The sequence below is a fragment of the Carassius carassius genome, chromosome 1 (genome assembly GCF_963082965.1).
Source record: "Carassius carassius chromosome 1, fCarCar2.1, whole genome shotgun sequence".
NCBI lineage: Eukaryota > Metazoa > Chordata > Actinopteri > Cypriniformes > Cyprinidae > Carassius > Carassius carassius.
The window spans coordinates 42,006,508-42,020,296 of NC_081755.1; the positions used below are offsets into that span (position 1 = coordinate 42,006,508).

General features: G+C 36.6%; 1 protein-coding gene across 2 annotated transcripts in view; it reads left to right on the plus strand.

Moving 5' to 3' along the window:
- Positions 1-435: 435 nt before the first annotated feature.
- LOC132151488 (serine/threonine-protein kinase LMTK1-like) overlaps positions 436-13,789 on the plus strand; it is a 44,529-nt gene continuing 31,175 nt past the window's right edge. For both annotated transcript variants that reach the window (XM_059559615.1, XM_059559624.1), the window contains exon 1: positions 436-930. In XM_059559615.1, the coding sequence (XP_059415598.1) occupies positions 840-930 (91 nt within the window). In that variant the 5' untranslated portion in view covers positions 436-839. The remainder of the gene's footprint in view (positions 931-13,789) is intronic.

The window sequence follows — 13,789 nt, forward strand, 5'->3', positions numbered from 1 at the left end:
TGTTATTTCCTTTCACAAATCTGAATAAGGGTATAAACTGGGTCATGTTTTGGCTTATGTGACATTTAGGGTTATATTTTTTTCCAACTCAAAAACAGTTTGATGGTTATATTCTCAAATATATTTCTTGATGATTTGTTTATTCCCAGTCTGATATGTTGTGGTGGTAGAAGGATTTCAGTTTTTCAGTTGGTCAGGCAGGGAGACTATCTTCAACCAGCTAAGACCTGCAAATCAGATGGATCAAGGTGTTATTTTCAAAAGGGAAGACCTATGCTGTAGTGTAGACATTCCATCAGACAGGCAAGAGTCACTTCCGACGGATCAGAATTTAAGCACCAACTGTTTTTTTTTAACGCTGCAGCATTAATAATCCTCTCTACACACTCCATCATACACGCCGAAATAAACTGCCCATGAGATCTTAGTACTGCGTGTCCGAAGGGCACAGCTGCAGGCAGAGCACAACATTTGCAGGAATGATACTGGACAACTGCCAGACCCCAAAATCTTGGTGCATAGCTTTCACATGGAGAAAAAGCGACGCTGATAGGTGGTCTACCCCGAGGAGCCTTCAGTAAACAGCCCCATGGACGAGGAGACGCCGTGCTGTTTACACTGAAACGCGTCAGACACAGCACAGAGACGAGCGGAAATGTTTCCCAGCATCTGTTTCTTAATCCGACGCATTTAATGTGAGGCAGAGATGACGCGACGCGCGCGCTGCTGTTGTTTCATGATGCATCGGAGCACCCTCATGCCTAATTTTCTTTTATGAAGCGATTTTTTTTCTTTGTTTAATGTACAATCGCTGTGTCCTTCAGTAAATCAGAAGCCTTATGAGAAGGATGAAAGCGTTGGTATTTGTCGCGGTCATGTCCTCGGTTTTATTTAATCCCAGTTTCGCCTTCAGTTCGCATTTCGACCCAGGTGAGTAAAAACATGAAATTCTGTTGCTGATGTACATGCTACGAATGAGATGAAACAATTTAGACGTTATATTTGTCATTTTGAAACAGCCACTTAAATGTTTTGGTTAAAACATTTTAAAATACACAACAAAGGCCTAAATGTATGTTTTGCAAACATGTAATTATTGTTAATGATGTGTTGACATTGATACATATTTGTGTATGGCTTCGATCAGTATTTTTAAACATTGTAATGCAAATAAATGTAGAAAAATATAATAACATATGTATTCATTTGTTTGTGAATAATGCATTTATCAAAAGGCATCCTACATGTCTGTTCACTCCCATATGCGTGCATTATGCATTACAGAGCGAGAGAGTGTTTTGCACATTTGCAGTCAAACGGAGCTGACTTGGCATTAGTCAGCCAGAACTGTTGTGTTCCTCTTTTTGTGTGTCCTGTGTTCCCAAGGCAGTTTCGTTGCACAACGTCTGTGTGTTTGACATATCTGAGCACTGCTGTTTACTTCCTCGAGAAGTCAGCAGCCTGTGGTGTCTCAGTCAGTGACCGTGAGGGCAGACCATGCTTTGTGGTTGGAGGCCGATTTTTGACACTGAGATTCACATACACTCCCTCTCTTGTGGCATCAAGCTCACTCTTCATGCATGCCCTGCAGCCCGGTAAGAGGGGCTGCATGTCTGCATTCTCTCACACATTTCATTAAGAGCAAAGTATACAGCATGTGATGCACCAGCATGCATGCATAGACCTTAGAAAGCTGAGCGGCATTAATTACAGTGACATAGGTGAAGAAAGAAAGAGGTAGTGCTTTAAACAGAGCCAAAAGGATCCCTAGCCGAGGTGACGAGTAGCATACTAATGAATCAGCTATTTTTCAGCTGCCTCTGAATCTGGGGTGCGGAGGGGGTCAGCTTCTTCTCCATCGCTCTTGGTTTTATCTGTCTGTGTTTTTACCAGGCACTCTAGATATGCCCTTCGCATGTAGATCAGCGTTTGAATGGCTCACTGATTAGGAAGCCGTAACAAACTATTATGTAAAACCAACTGCTGTAATTAGATTGAGTAATATGAGGGCCATGGACACTCCCAATCACGACCAAGGAATTATAGCTGAAAAGATGTCTTGACCGGTGCACAGTCCTGTGGTTGATTCAATTGTACTCTTGCATTCCTGCTTTCCAAGGGAACTTCCACTAGCCATAACTTCCCTCATTTCTCTTGTGTGTGCAATGACAGAAAATCAGATCAAGCTGAATAGTCTTAAAATGAAGGCTTAAAAGCATTTTAGGTTCCTCAAAGAACATTTCAGTGGACAGTTCTTTAAAGAACATTGGAATGATTTAAGAAACGTTTTTCCACTCTAAAGAGCCTTTTGTGCAATGGATTGAAACATTGATGTAAATAAAGAAACCTTTATAGAATAAAGGTGAAATGAGGGTATGAGTTTCCTTATTATGTTATTCAGAACATTCCCTGGTTTGAGATGATAGTAGTGCAGGAAGGGCATTGCCTAAACCTGTAAAAATGCCCTCTCACTTTATGAGGACATATTTAGGGTGACTGACTGTAGGCTGCCTGGGTGATATACATGCCCTATAACGGGCTGAAGTCAGCAGCAATCTGTTACTCTGACCGGCCAAGTAATGGGATTGAGAATCAATGTTTCAGTGGCAATGGATGGTGTGGCGTGTGACAGGAGACTAATCAGACTCCCACCCTCAGAATCTTGGACGTACACAAGGAAGTAGCAAAGTCATTTGGATTATAATGGCACAGGGCAGTCTGCTTCATCACATTACAGCAGTTTGAATGTCAAGTGCTGTTTTAAGGTTAGGACTGTATTAGTGTAATGTATGGGGTTGGGAATCGGATAAGAACTGCTTCCATCTTTAAAAAAAAGATGTAAAACAGTAACAAATCTAAATCACTGTGTTCTGGAATTTATTAAAAAGATGGAAAGGCTCTTATCTGATTCATTTGCAAATTAGGCTAACTATAAGCAGATTTTTAAGAATTAGTCAAAAAGATTCAACTAAATCAATCTTTAGTCTTCAGTTTGATTCACTGTAATGATTGACTCCCTCACTGAATTGAAGTGATTTGTTCTCTGAACCTTCTGAATATTCTAAAAACATGTTTTCAATTTGTGAATATAATATTTCACAATGTTGCTGTTGTACTGTTTTTAGCAAATAAATGCAGCCTTAGTGAGCATTAGAGACTTTTGAATGGTAGTATAGAATCAGTCCAATTATATTACAGTTAGTCACAACTGAGTTTGTTATAGTAAATTGTTGTTTATTTAAATCAAAAAAAGATTATAGAAGCATAATTGTTATGTTGAATTGAAATCAGAACCAGAGCTTGTACATTCCTTACTATACCCATCCCTTTGTTTTTGGGTTGTTGTGCTAAGATGGTTTATGGATGACTAGGAAAGAACCACATCAAAGCATTCAAAAGGGGTCTGTTAGGTTAAGACTTCTTGCTTTTGTCAGATTTTGTAGCTATGCTGCATAGTGATGGTTATTTACAATGCGGATCTCTCAAGGCCAGGCTCTATTCATGTGTCCTATAAAGTCACATGCATCACGGATGTGGTTGGCCTGGAACTGTCTGTGAACTGGGCTTTACTGTTCCCTGGCCACAACAACACAATCCTCAGACACTGTTAGAGGATGATTGCACAATACTTCAAGGCCTGCCTGTGGTTTTGACTTTTTACTACAGTTTTCTGTAAGTTTATGAGGGTTTTGTTTAATCCCAGACTCTCTCTGATTCCAGTTCGCTTTGAAGTTTTGCTTTTTAAGATGATTAGCAAATAAATACCCCTTGCACACATGAATGGTTATAAGTGTTTGTGTAGGACAAACAGCACTTATGTGAAGTGTCTGATGAAGGTCTCATAAGAATTAATTGAGATAAAAATAAGATTAGCTGAGACACAGCCTCAGGGCATCCCAGATATAGGTGAGTTTGTTTCTTTATCAGAACACATTTGGAGAAATTGAGCATAACATCACTTGCTCACCGATGGATCCTGTGCAGTGAATGTGTGTTGTCAGAATGAGAGTCCAAACAGCTGATAAAAATATGATCCACAAGTAATCCACACAAGTCCAGGCCATCAATGAAAGGTTTATTTTTAATGAAAAGCTGCGTGTTTGTAGAGCGACTTACATATGCAAGTGCATTAATATAGAATGTGTAGTCAAAGCAGTCAAGGACTTCAACTGGTGCTCATTCATAATTTTTATTTTTAAGATGGATGCTATTTTGGAAATGCTGTGGATTTCTTCTGTATTTTTGTTCTCTTTTGTCTGATGATATTTAGGTTTGAGTGTACCCTGTTACGAACATGCTGCTTTTGCTGACAGATCAATGACCGCAGATCAATTAGACCGCAGTCTACATCTTCTGTTGCTTTGCGGATGAATTACTTATGCAAGCTTCAGTAACATGGCGACAGAAGGTGGCTGGCTTTTTTACCTGCTCAGAATCAGTACCATGGACAGGGTCGTGTCTGGATTCAAGATTTTATTGAAAATCATGGTGATTTGCTGAAGTTAAGAAAGTAAACAGAATGCAATTAAAAGGGCCTGAAGTACATGAGCTACTTCTTTCCACACCTGTAAAAATGAAGGTTTGTTAAAGTCACCAAAAATCCAAATGGACAATTCTTGTCCCCCTCCCTCTTTTCTCTGATGTCTTGTTCACTGGGACGGCCTGTCAATAGCAAATGACAACAATCGAGGCAATCAATTTCTGATGGACAAAATCAAGTCCCACTCATCCCACTTTTCCTTTTTTTTTATTCGAGTAGCTGTTGTTTTTACACACACACACACACACACACACACACACACACACATATAAAAGACCATGGAAAATTAGGTAATACTTTATTTTAAAGACCAATCTCACCATTAACCAGTTGTTTATTAGCATGCATATTACTAGCATATTGACTGTTTATAAAATACTTACACTATACCTAAAAACTACTATTAGTAATGTTAGTAATATTACTACTAATAAGATACAGACTAGGAGTTTATTGAATTAAAACCCTTAATAGTTAATAGTGAACATATGTTCCCTAATCTAAAAGGCTAAAAAGTGATTGGTACTGAAGGTACTTTTGACAACACTGCTGTACATTATAATGTTGTGTTGCCTAAACTCACCAGGAACAGTTTAAATGATTTCAATTTTCATTTTAATCCACTTCGACAATATCTAGAATGTTTTATTAAATCTGTACATTCACTGGATTAGAGATGCATCTTGCAGTATTTTTATTTTTTTTATTTTTTTTTAAGCACAGGCACATATATAGATATCTAAAGAAACACAGAGCTTAAAAGAGGTCTCCAACACCATCTTTTGAAGTTCTTCTATGATATCAGGCCACAGATCTATTTTCTGAACCTTTATGGAGTTCATGTGCAGTAGAAATGTGATATTATCTGGAGAAAAACATATATAGCACCCTTAAGCAGTAGTTCAGGAAGAAAGGATGCTGCCTTTACTGTCTTTCTGGCTTATGCTGATATTGTTTCCTGACAGTGCTGAACAGATTTCATAAATCAAACTTTAAGCCAAGTAACACAATCCTCTGAGGCGCTAGTCAAACAATAAAACTTGGAGCGAAGCGTCAGTGGGCACCACAATACTTTAATCCGGCCCAGACACCATTCTCAGATTGTATTTCTGTTAAGATTTGGCTTAGTCCACTAAGTAATTTCTATTATAAAAGAAGAGAGCAATATTCCCAGTGGATTCCACTTGGATATACTTTTTAAACTGGTCTGCCTTAATAAGAAGATTGGATTTTGTAAATACTGCCGTGTCTCCCTTCCCAAACACACACTTATAGTCCAATTCATTTGACTGCCTCTTACTGACAGATAAGTTCTGCAGTATTTATTGCACCACCTTATCCTGACCTCGTCTGGGTGAATGCTGCATGCCATGTGAGGTGGCCTGGAAGAAGACTGCAGTGAGTTTATGTCTTTAAGAGGATGTGGGGAGATTTATGAAGAGCATTCAGAACAAGAACAAATGAAACATCTACTGTATGATCAGGTACAGTGTAGGTGTAAAATTTAATAACAGTCAAGGTTAGGCAAGGTAAATTTGTTCAAGTACTTTGGAAGAAACAGAATCTGCCTTTCAGTCAATTCCAGCTTAAGTCTTGTAGTGTGCACTGAGCATATGTGTATGTTGTAGTGCATGAGAGAAGAACTGTAATTCATCAAAATAAGGAACTACACAGGAAATTGTGTAAACAGGCAGCTAGATGAAAGAGATCCTTATGTTTTTATTCAATGCTATATATCAGTCATATCTATGGAAGCCCTTTTCCACCACTGAATAAAAAATAAAAATTGCGACTTTTTATCTCAAGAACTTTTTTTTCTCAATTGCATGATATAAACTCGCAATTGCGAATTAAAAAGTCATAATTGGGAGATATAATCATGCAATTCTGATAAATAAAGTCAATATTGCATGATATAAACTCGCAAATGCATGTTATAAATTCAGAATTGTGAGATATAAACACAATTTCAAGAAAAAAAGGCAGAATTTTGATATTTTTATGTCGCAATTCTGACTGTATAACACAATTGTGAGTTTATATCACGCAATTCGGAGAAAAAAAGTCAGAATTGTGTTTATATCTCGCAAATCTGACTTTATATGTTGTAATTCTGACTTTATAACTTACAATTGCGAGTTTATATCTCATAATTCTATGAAAAAAGAATTCATTTGTTTTTAAACAAATTTAAATTTGTTTCTTATTATGTGTGCGTGTGTGTTTTGTCATTGGGTTTTGTTTTCTTATCTGTGTCACACATGTTGTTCCTGAGAGGGAATGGTCACAGAAGAACACTTCGCCTACCTCCTTCCTGAATGCGTCTCAACACACACACAAACACACACACACAGAAACAAATTAGTGTTCTCATAAGTGTTTCTGTAGGGACATGAAATGAACAGCAATGCAAAGATACAGCACTAAAAATAAACGACTTTGAGTAATTAATTATGAATTATCTAGGGACGGAAACAACTCAACAAAGCTGGTGTTCTGGTCAAAGGATCTATTCCAAAACCTAGTGAGCTGGAACATAAACAGCATTGTAAGGCCTCATAGATGCGTTCCTGACACAGAGTCAGTTTCAAATGATAAGCAAAATTATAAATCACCTTGGCATATATCATCCATGGAGAAGGTAATGCAATTCAGTGAACTCAGTGAAGGAAATCCATTCGAAATTAGAAAAAATGTATGTTTACAATTAACATAATACCAAAGCTTATTGCTAAAATTACTAAATCTAATTAATTAAAAACATTTTTTTTAATCCAGTATTTGTTTTCATTTTCTTTGCAGGTTTATGCTCAAAGGCTGTATATACAAACAGTTCATTGATATTAATTTGAAAAGAGGAAAGTGCAATGCGCAGTATTCTGTAATAAGTCCTGCTTTCTACTAAGCCAATCGGACTTTACCAATTAGTAAAGTCATGCTTTTTTTAATGCTTAAGAAAAAAAATTTATGAGATCAGATTCCAAATATGTTATTTAAATATGAGTTTGGCAAATAGTTTTTGAGATTTGAATATTTCCATATTCAAGTAGAAAGGAGCTGGTCTTGCATGTCGGAAATAGCTGCCCTAGAGGCATTGCAAATATGGCTGCCGTTGAAATCAGTTTGAGTCGAGTTCGTTTCTTATCCTAAACACAAAAGGAGATATTTTGAAGAACATTGGTAACCATAGTTGATGGTAGACATTGACTTGCATAGTACTTATTCTAAAAATTTTGTTTGCCTTATTTACAAAAATTAATTCACCACCAGCAGATGTAAACAGCTCCAGTAGTAAAGCTTTTGAGAAGATTGCTAAGATTGCTTGCTCCCCATCACCCGTCAAGCACCACTGATTACTGTGGTTACGAGAACTATTGGTTGCCATCTGTGCTGAACTAGTGGTTCTGTGCAATGAAAAGAGCCACTTGCTATTTACCCTCAACCCTCATTCAAACTTCATCAAGAAACATTCCTTCTCCGAATCACCACATGGTTCAATGTCTTCATTCTTTCAGGCGCTTCAACACCCAATAGTAATTTGGCAAAATATATTGCTCTCTCACTCTCTTGGTGGTTTTGTCGTTTCACTCACTCAGTGGTTGACAGAAGGCAGCTGTCAGCATCAATTCTTCTCTAGGGCAGTGAACAGACCACAGTACTTTTCAACTGATTCAGCATTGATTGTTTAATGAAAGGATGTTTTTTGTTTACTCCTGTGTGCTTGTGTGTATTACTGCATAGGCCATGATAAGGCTTTCTTGAGATCTCTAAACTTTTTCACATGTTCTGCTTTGACTGTGGCGAGAAATCTGTGCAAATATGAACAAATGTGTTAAACGGAGTGTAGCTAAAAACATTAATGATAACTGAATGCATTACCGAATCTGTGTCACAAATAGCACTGTATCGGAAACTCATTAGCTTCCATTAGCGCTTGCAAAGAGCATGTTGCTAAGCTAACTATGTGAGAAATATATGAAAGTACAGCACACATAAGCGATAAATATATAAATGTGTGCTATGCAGTTTCCTCTCAAAATAAACACACAACAAAAATGACAGCAGTGAGAAAGCAGCAGTTAAGAAAGCTTTAGACTCCTACCTAGGAAACACTTTGGTGGATTACTGGGAGACTTGTGTCTTTAATGTTCCACATGGAAACAAAGACGCCGTGGCACCAAACCTTTCTTGAAAGAAGAATACCACTGTGTGTACAACTGTGACTATGAGCGCTTATTTGGATCAACTAAACACTGGAGTTTCAAAAGTATGTGAAATAATTAAAGTTCGCGGCATAGAATCTTTAAAATACGTCCAAGAGCTTTACACATCGGTCTGTTATTGTAACTGTGATTGGTTGTTTGACATGTCAATCAAGCGGCCTCATGGGCGGGCCTTGGCCAATGAAAGCTGCCATGAATTCCAACCGTCAGTCTGAAGGTCTATAGCTACATGAGACTAAGAAGGCATCTGATGGAGCAACAAAGCAATGTGGATATGTTTGCCCCAGTTCTGCAGTTCACCAGCATCATGTCGACAGATGAAGTGATTAAAATTACAGTTATGATAGTTTGATTCTGAAGTTTATTTGAAATACAATAGATTAATTATAGATTGCATTAGTCCCTTTTCTTTAGTACTTATAGTGCAAATAGTACTTTTGGAATTAACCTAAACATAAGCATTTGTTTAATGTATCAAAGAACAGAAGTGAGGCTCTTGGGAGTGTATGTAAATGTCATTGGCAATAAAAAAGTGATTAATGCATGACAATTCTTGTAGTTTCATGTATTGCCCTTTTAAGGCTGAAGACTGATAAATTAACAATATTAAAATGAAAAGTTCATTAATTTAATTCTGCTAGATTCAATTTACAACTGTTATCAAATTATCAGTGATTTATAAAGATTAACTATAAAAGACAAACAGGATAATTTTTTCAGTGTATGTTTTTTCATCCTATTGTGCCCACGTACACTAAAATGTATATTAAAATGTATATGTAAAATTTTATATTAAAATGTAATATTTAATTCTTAAAAATCATTATTTTTGAAGTTTGCTAGCAATTTCTATGTAAAAATTGTTTAAAAGCTATTATTTTTGGTAGGCAGTTTACCATGTTTTATAACCGAGCCAGACTTTTCCCTCTTGATATCCCCTTAACTCAAAAAAGGCCAAACTGGGACAAATGTGAATCACTCCCCCCTTCCCACCCCATGTAGGCCCAATATTCTCCGCTAAATGTCACTTGTCCTGTTTTCCCGTTGTCTCAGCTAGAGTCTGGTGCACTCTGCTCTATATCAGTGTGTAAAGGTCAATACTGTCGTGGAGCTGAACGAGTACCTAGTTTATTCTCTGATTCCCACTTATACAGGCTTATCCACTGAAGCGAATGGAGCTTGGTCTTGTTTTTTAGTGCGAGAGAGGGGAAAAAATGTGCTGCCCATCCAGATGACCCCAAGCAACATTGTCTGATGAATAATGTTCCCTGCCTGAACTGGTTCGGTTGCTGTGGTTAAAAAACTAAAACTATGAAAATAGTTTTTAGTAATTGAAATAAAGCTTAAATAAAATAAATTATTAGATGAAGAAAAAAAAAGAATCTCAAAAATCTCAAAATGTTGACTTGACAACTAAATCTAAAAAACGAGAAGTGCTAAAATGACAAAATTAATAAGTAACAAAAATAAAAAAAACTAGTTCAAAACATTCACTGTAATAGTTTATTAAATAACAGTAAAGTAATGCTGTTCTGGAAGAATGCTAACCTCACTTACTAGATTTTTATTGCAGTAGTGTCAAGATTGGCACAACACCAACTCTGCAAAGCTGTCACAGAAGTGAAAGGCATTGTGGGTATGTGTGACTATGTATGCGTGCCTTTAAAGTGTACAAACATGAGGAAAAAAACAGCTCAGCTGGAAACTTAGGCTGTGCTTAAACAGGAGGAGGAAGAGAGAAATGGAGGCTAAAAATAGGGACACAGGTGGCCCTCCCTCCCCTCTGTGCTTCCTTCCTATCAGACATCAACGCGATTGTTAAAATACGCTCTCTTGCAGACACTGCCCACTCCTAGTAGAGGACGAGGCGATAACTTTTAGATGCTACAACAATGTTGTGCCACGGCTTCATAAAGCCCATCTCTCGTCCCGAAGGCCTCCTGTCTGATGAGTTTTGGAATTAATGTCCATGTCCGGAGCTCTGTGGGGAATCATATGTCTTTTGGACAACACCTACTACTGAATTCAAGGTTGTTTTTTGGTAGTTTCTTTTTAAACATTAATCTGCAGAGAGTCAGAGTGTATAAAAGAAATACAAAAGAGATGCTTGAATGACGTACTTAAAAAAGCAGTACTTGAAAATAAAGTCCTGGTGGGGCATTGTATTTTAAAGTTAAACAGTATGTGTCATGAAAAGACAAATCTCAATGCTTTTGTATGCCTTGTTGAATATAACAACAGCACTTTGCAGAAATAACCTAGAGGGAACTGCTCCATCAGCTTTCTTTTTTATTCACATTTACCCATTATATTCTCTCTGCTTCATCTAGTTAACCTCTTGTTTGATAATGTTATGGAAAATTGATGACAGTCTACTCTTTCTTCATATTTTTGATGTGTGGTTTTGTTCTCTGTAAGTTAAAGTCACTTGCCTCTTCAATCCCTATTTCAGTAAATCAGCTTGACTTGCTTATTTCCCCTTTTCCCATCTCAATTGACTTTGCCTCGCTTTGCTTCCTACTCTAAAAATGCAACTTTTTTCTAAGATAAAATATGGCCAAGTAATAGTGACATTGTTTTGGTGGTTACATACAGGAAATGTAAGCAAAAGTCAATGTAGATGTTGCTTTCCTTTTTTTAAAAAAAAAAATACATAAGTATAAAAGCCTGTTTCCCACTTATGTAGATGTGAGAATAAAAGTCATATTGTGAGATTTGTAATCACATTTAGAAAATACAGTATGAGGTTGTAATTAATTGGTAGATATAAACTTGTAATCATGTATAAACATAGCCACAATAAAATAATGTTACAATTGCAGTTATGCCTCTGAACAAACAAACAAACAAATAAATTGGGGATCAGTCAAAACATTGATCATTAAAAGAAATATCAAATCAGCAAATCAGAATGATTTCTGAAGGATCATGTGACACTGACGACTGGAGTAATGATGCTGATAATTCAAATTAGCAACACAGACATAAATTACTTTTTAAAATATATTCAAATAGAAATTTTTAAATTGTTATAATATTTCAAGTCTTGGTAAGCATGAAAGATTCTTACCAACCCCAAAGCTTTAAACGGTAATATACAAGTTACCTTTTAGGGGAAAATAGGCTCATACATTTGTGACATTGGGGTAATCCAAAACTAACTTAAAGAAATTAGATTATGTAATTATCATCATATTAAAATATTAAGCTACTGATTTTAGTAATATAAAAGCTTTTTAGAGTAACCCCCCATCTGTGATGATTAAATGGAAATCAGCCACACTGCACCACGGTGAGTGTCCTGTGCGGTTTGAGGACGTTCACACAGCACAGGTTAAGCTGAGCGGTGCTGCACCTGAGGCTCTCTGCAGTCACTGTGTGTTATTAGCACCTCTTGCATTGTCTTTCATCAGAATACAGCAGTGCACCACAAACACCACAAAGGCTATATCGCCGCAATGTGTCTAGTCATGAACCTCTCTTGTGAAGTCATGAGCTCACAATCGAGGCAGTGACATGGGTTTGTTATGACAGCTGAAGATTTAGAGCTTTTTCTCTTGATATCTTATCTGTTTTTTCTCTCGTTTCTTCTGTTGCCCGTTTTCAATAGCAGAGAGTGCTGAAACTGCAACCTTGAGTATCCAGCTCAAGTGTCCATCTTTGGACAGCTTTGTAATAAAGAGGATCTTGGTGACAATAAAACCAAGTGCTGTAAGTCACGTACTCATTACAGTTAAATACACTTGTCACTCTTAATGCTTTGTTTACAACAGCTGCATTTTGCAGTTGTATTTACTCCCAAAAATTCAGATTGACAACATGATTTTTTTCTTCTAGACATTACTAGGAAATTTCACAAATAGTTAGAAGGAAATTGCAAGTATCACTGAATTAAACATACATTTTTTTAAGATAAATACAAATACTAATTTTTTTTTAAAAAAAAGTACTGCAGTAATATTTAATTTAAATAGTTATTTTGGACATACTATGACCACCCATTTGACATTTTATTTATTGGTATCAATACAAATATTGCTAATTCTTACCTTGAGTTTACTGATTTCATTAAAACATCATATCCGGTCTGTTGGTCTTATACAGCTTAGCCAAAAAAATAAAATAAAAAATAGAATAAATAATTATAATAAAATAAAAGGATCAAATAATTCAGTGCACCTGAAGCTCAAAACAGGTCTGGAAATACTACATATAAATATTGTTGGACCTCCACATAGCTTTTGCACTTCTCTTTATTGGAAATTCAAGAATTCCAGTTTGTTGTTTGTGTTAGCTATAAGGGTCAGGATGCAATATTGCAGTCCATTTGCTTCATATTCTTTTTCTTCAAACCATGTCTGTCACAGAAAACAGATATATCAAGCTTGCGTAGGCAGAATCTTTTACAAGTACTTGTGAAGAATATGTCTTGGTCCGTTACTGTCCAGAGAACTTAATGTACAAAAAATGTATTATAAGTCTTTGGTTGCTAATATTATGTTGGTCTAAAGCTAACTAACACCAGGTGGCTGAACCTGAACCTGTTGACATCCAAGACCAATCCTGGTTATAAGTGCAAGTCTTCAACATTTTGGGTACGTTTCAATCATTTATGGTGACATTCCTGTGTTTTAAATGTGGGAGCCAGATGTCTTAGGATGGGTATGATCATCAAATATTAGTGGACGGGAAACACTGCCAGGTTCCACAGTTACTGTACAATAAAATATGTGTAAAAATACTGGTTTAATATATACTATTTCCAGTTAATTTCCCCATACTTTTTGTGAAGTCGGGTTTGCTTTGGAAACCTGAATGAAAACAGCAGCAAAAAAAGTGTTTTTTTGGGTTCAGCTGCAGGACCCACAAAAACGGATAAACTAGTAAGAGAATTAGGTTTGGAGGAAACCCTGTCTGTTTGCAGTGAACAGGATGTTTCAACTCCCCAGTGACCACTGCCCCCTACTTCCTTCCATCTATTCACTCACCCTCAAGTATCTACTTATTATTTTTCTCTATACACGCC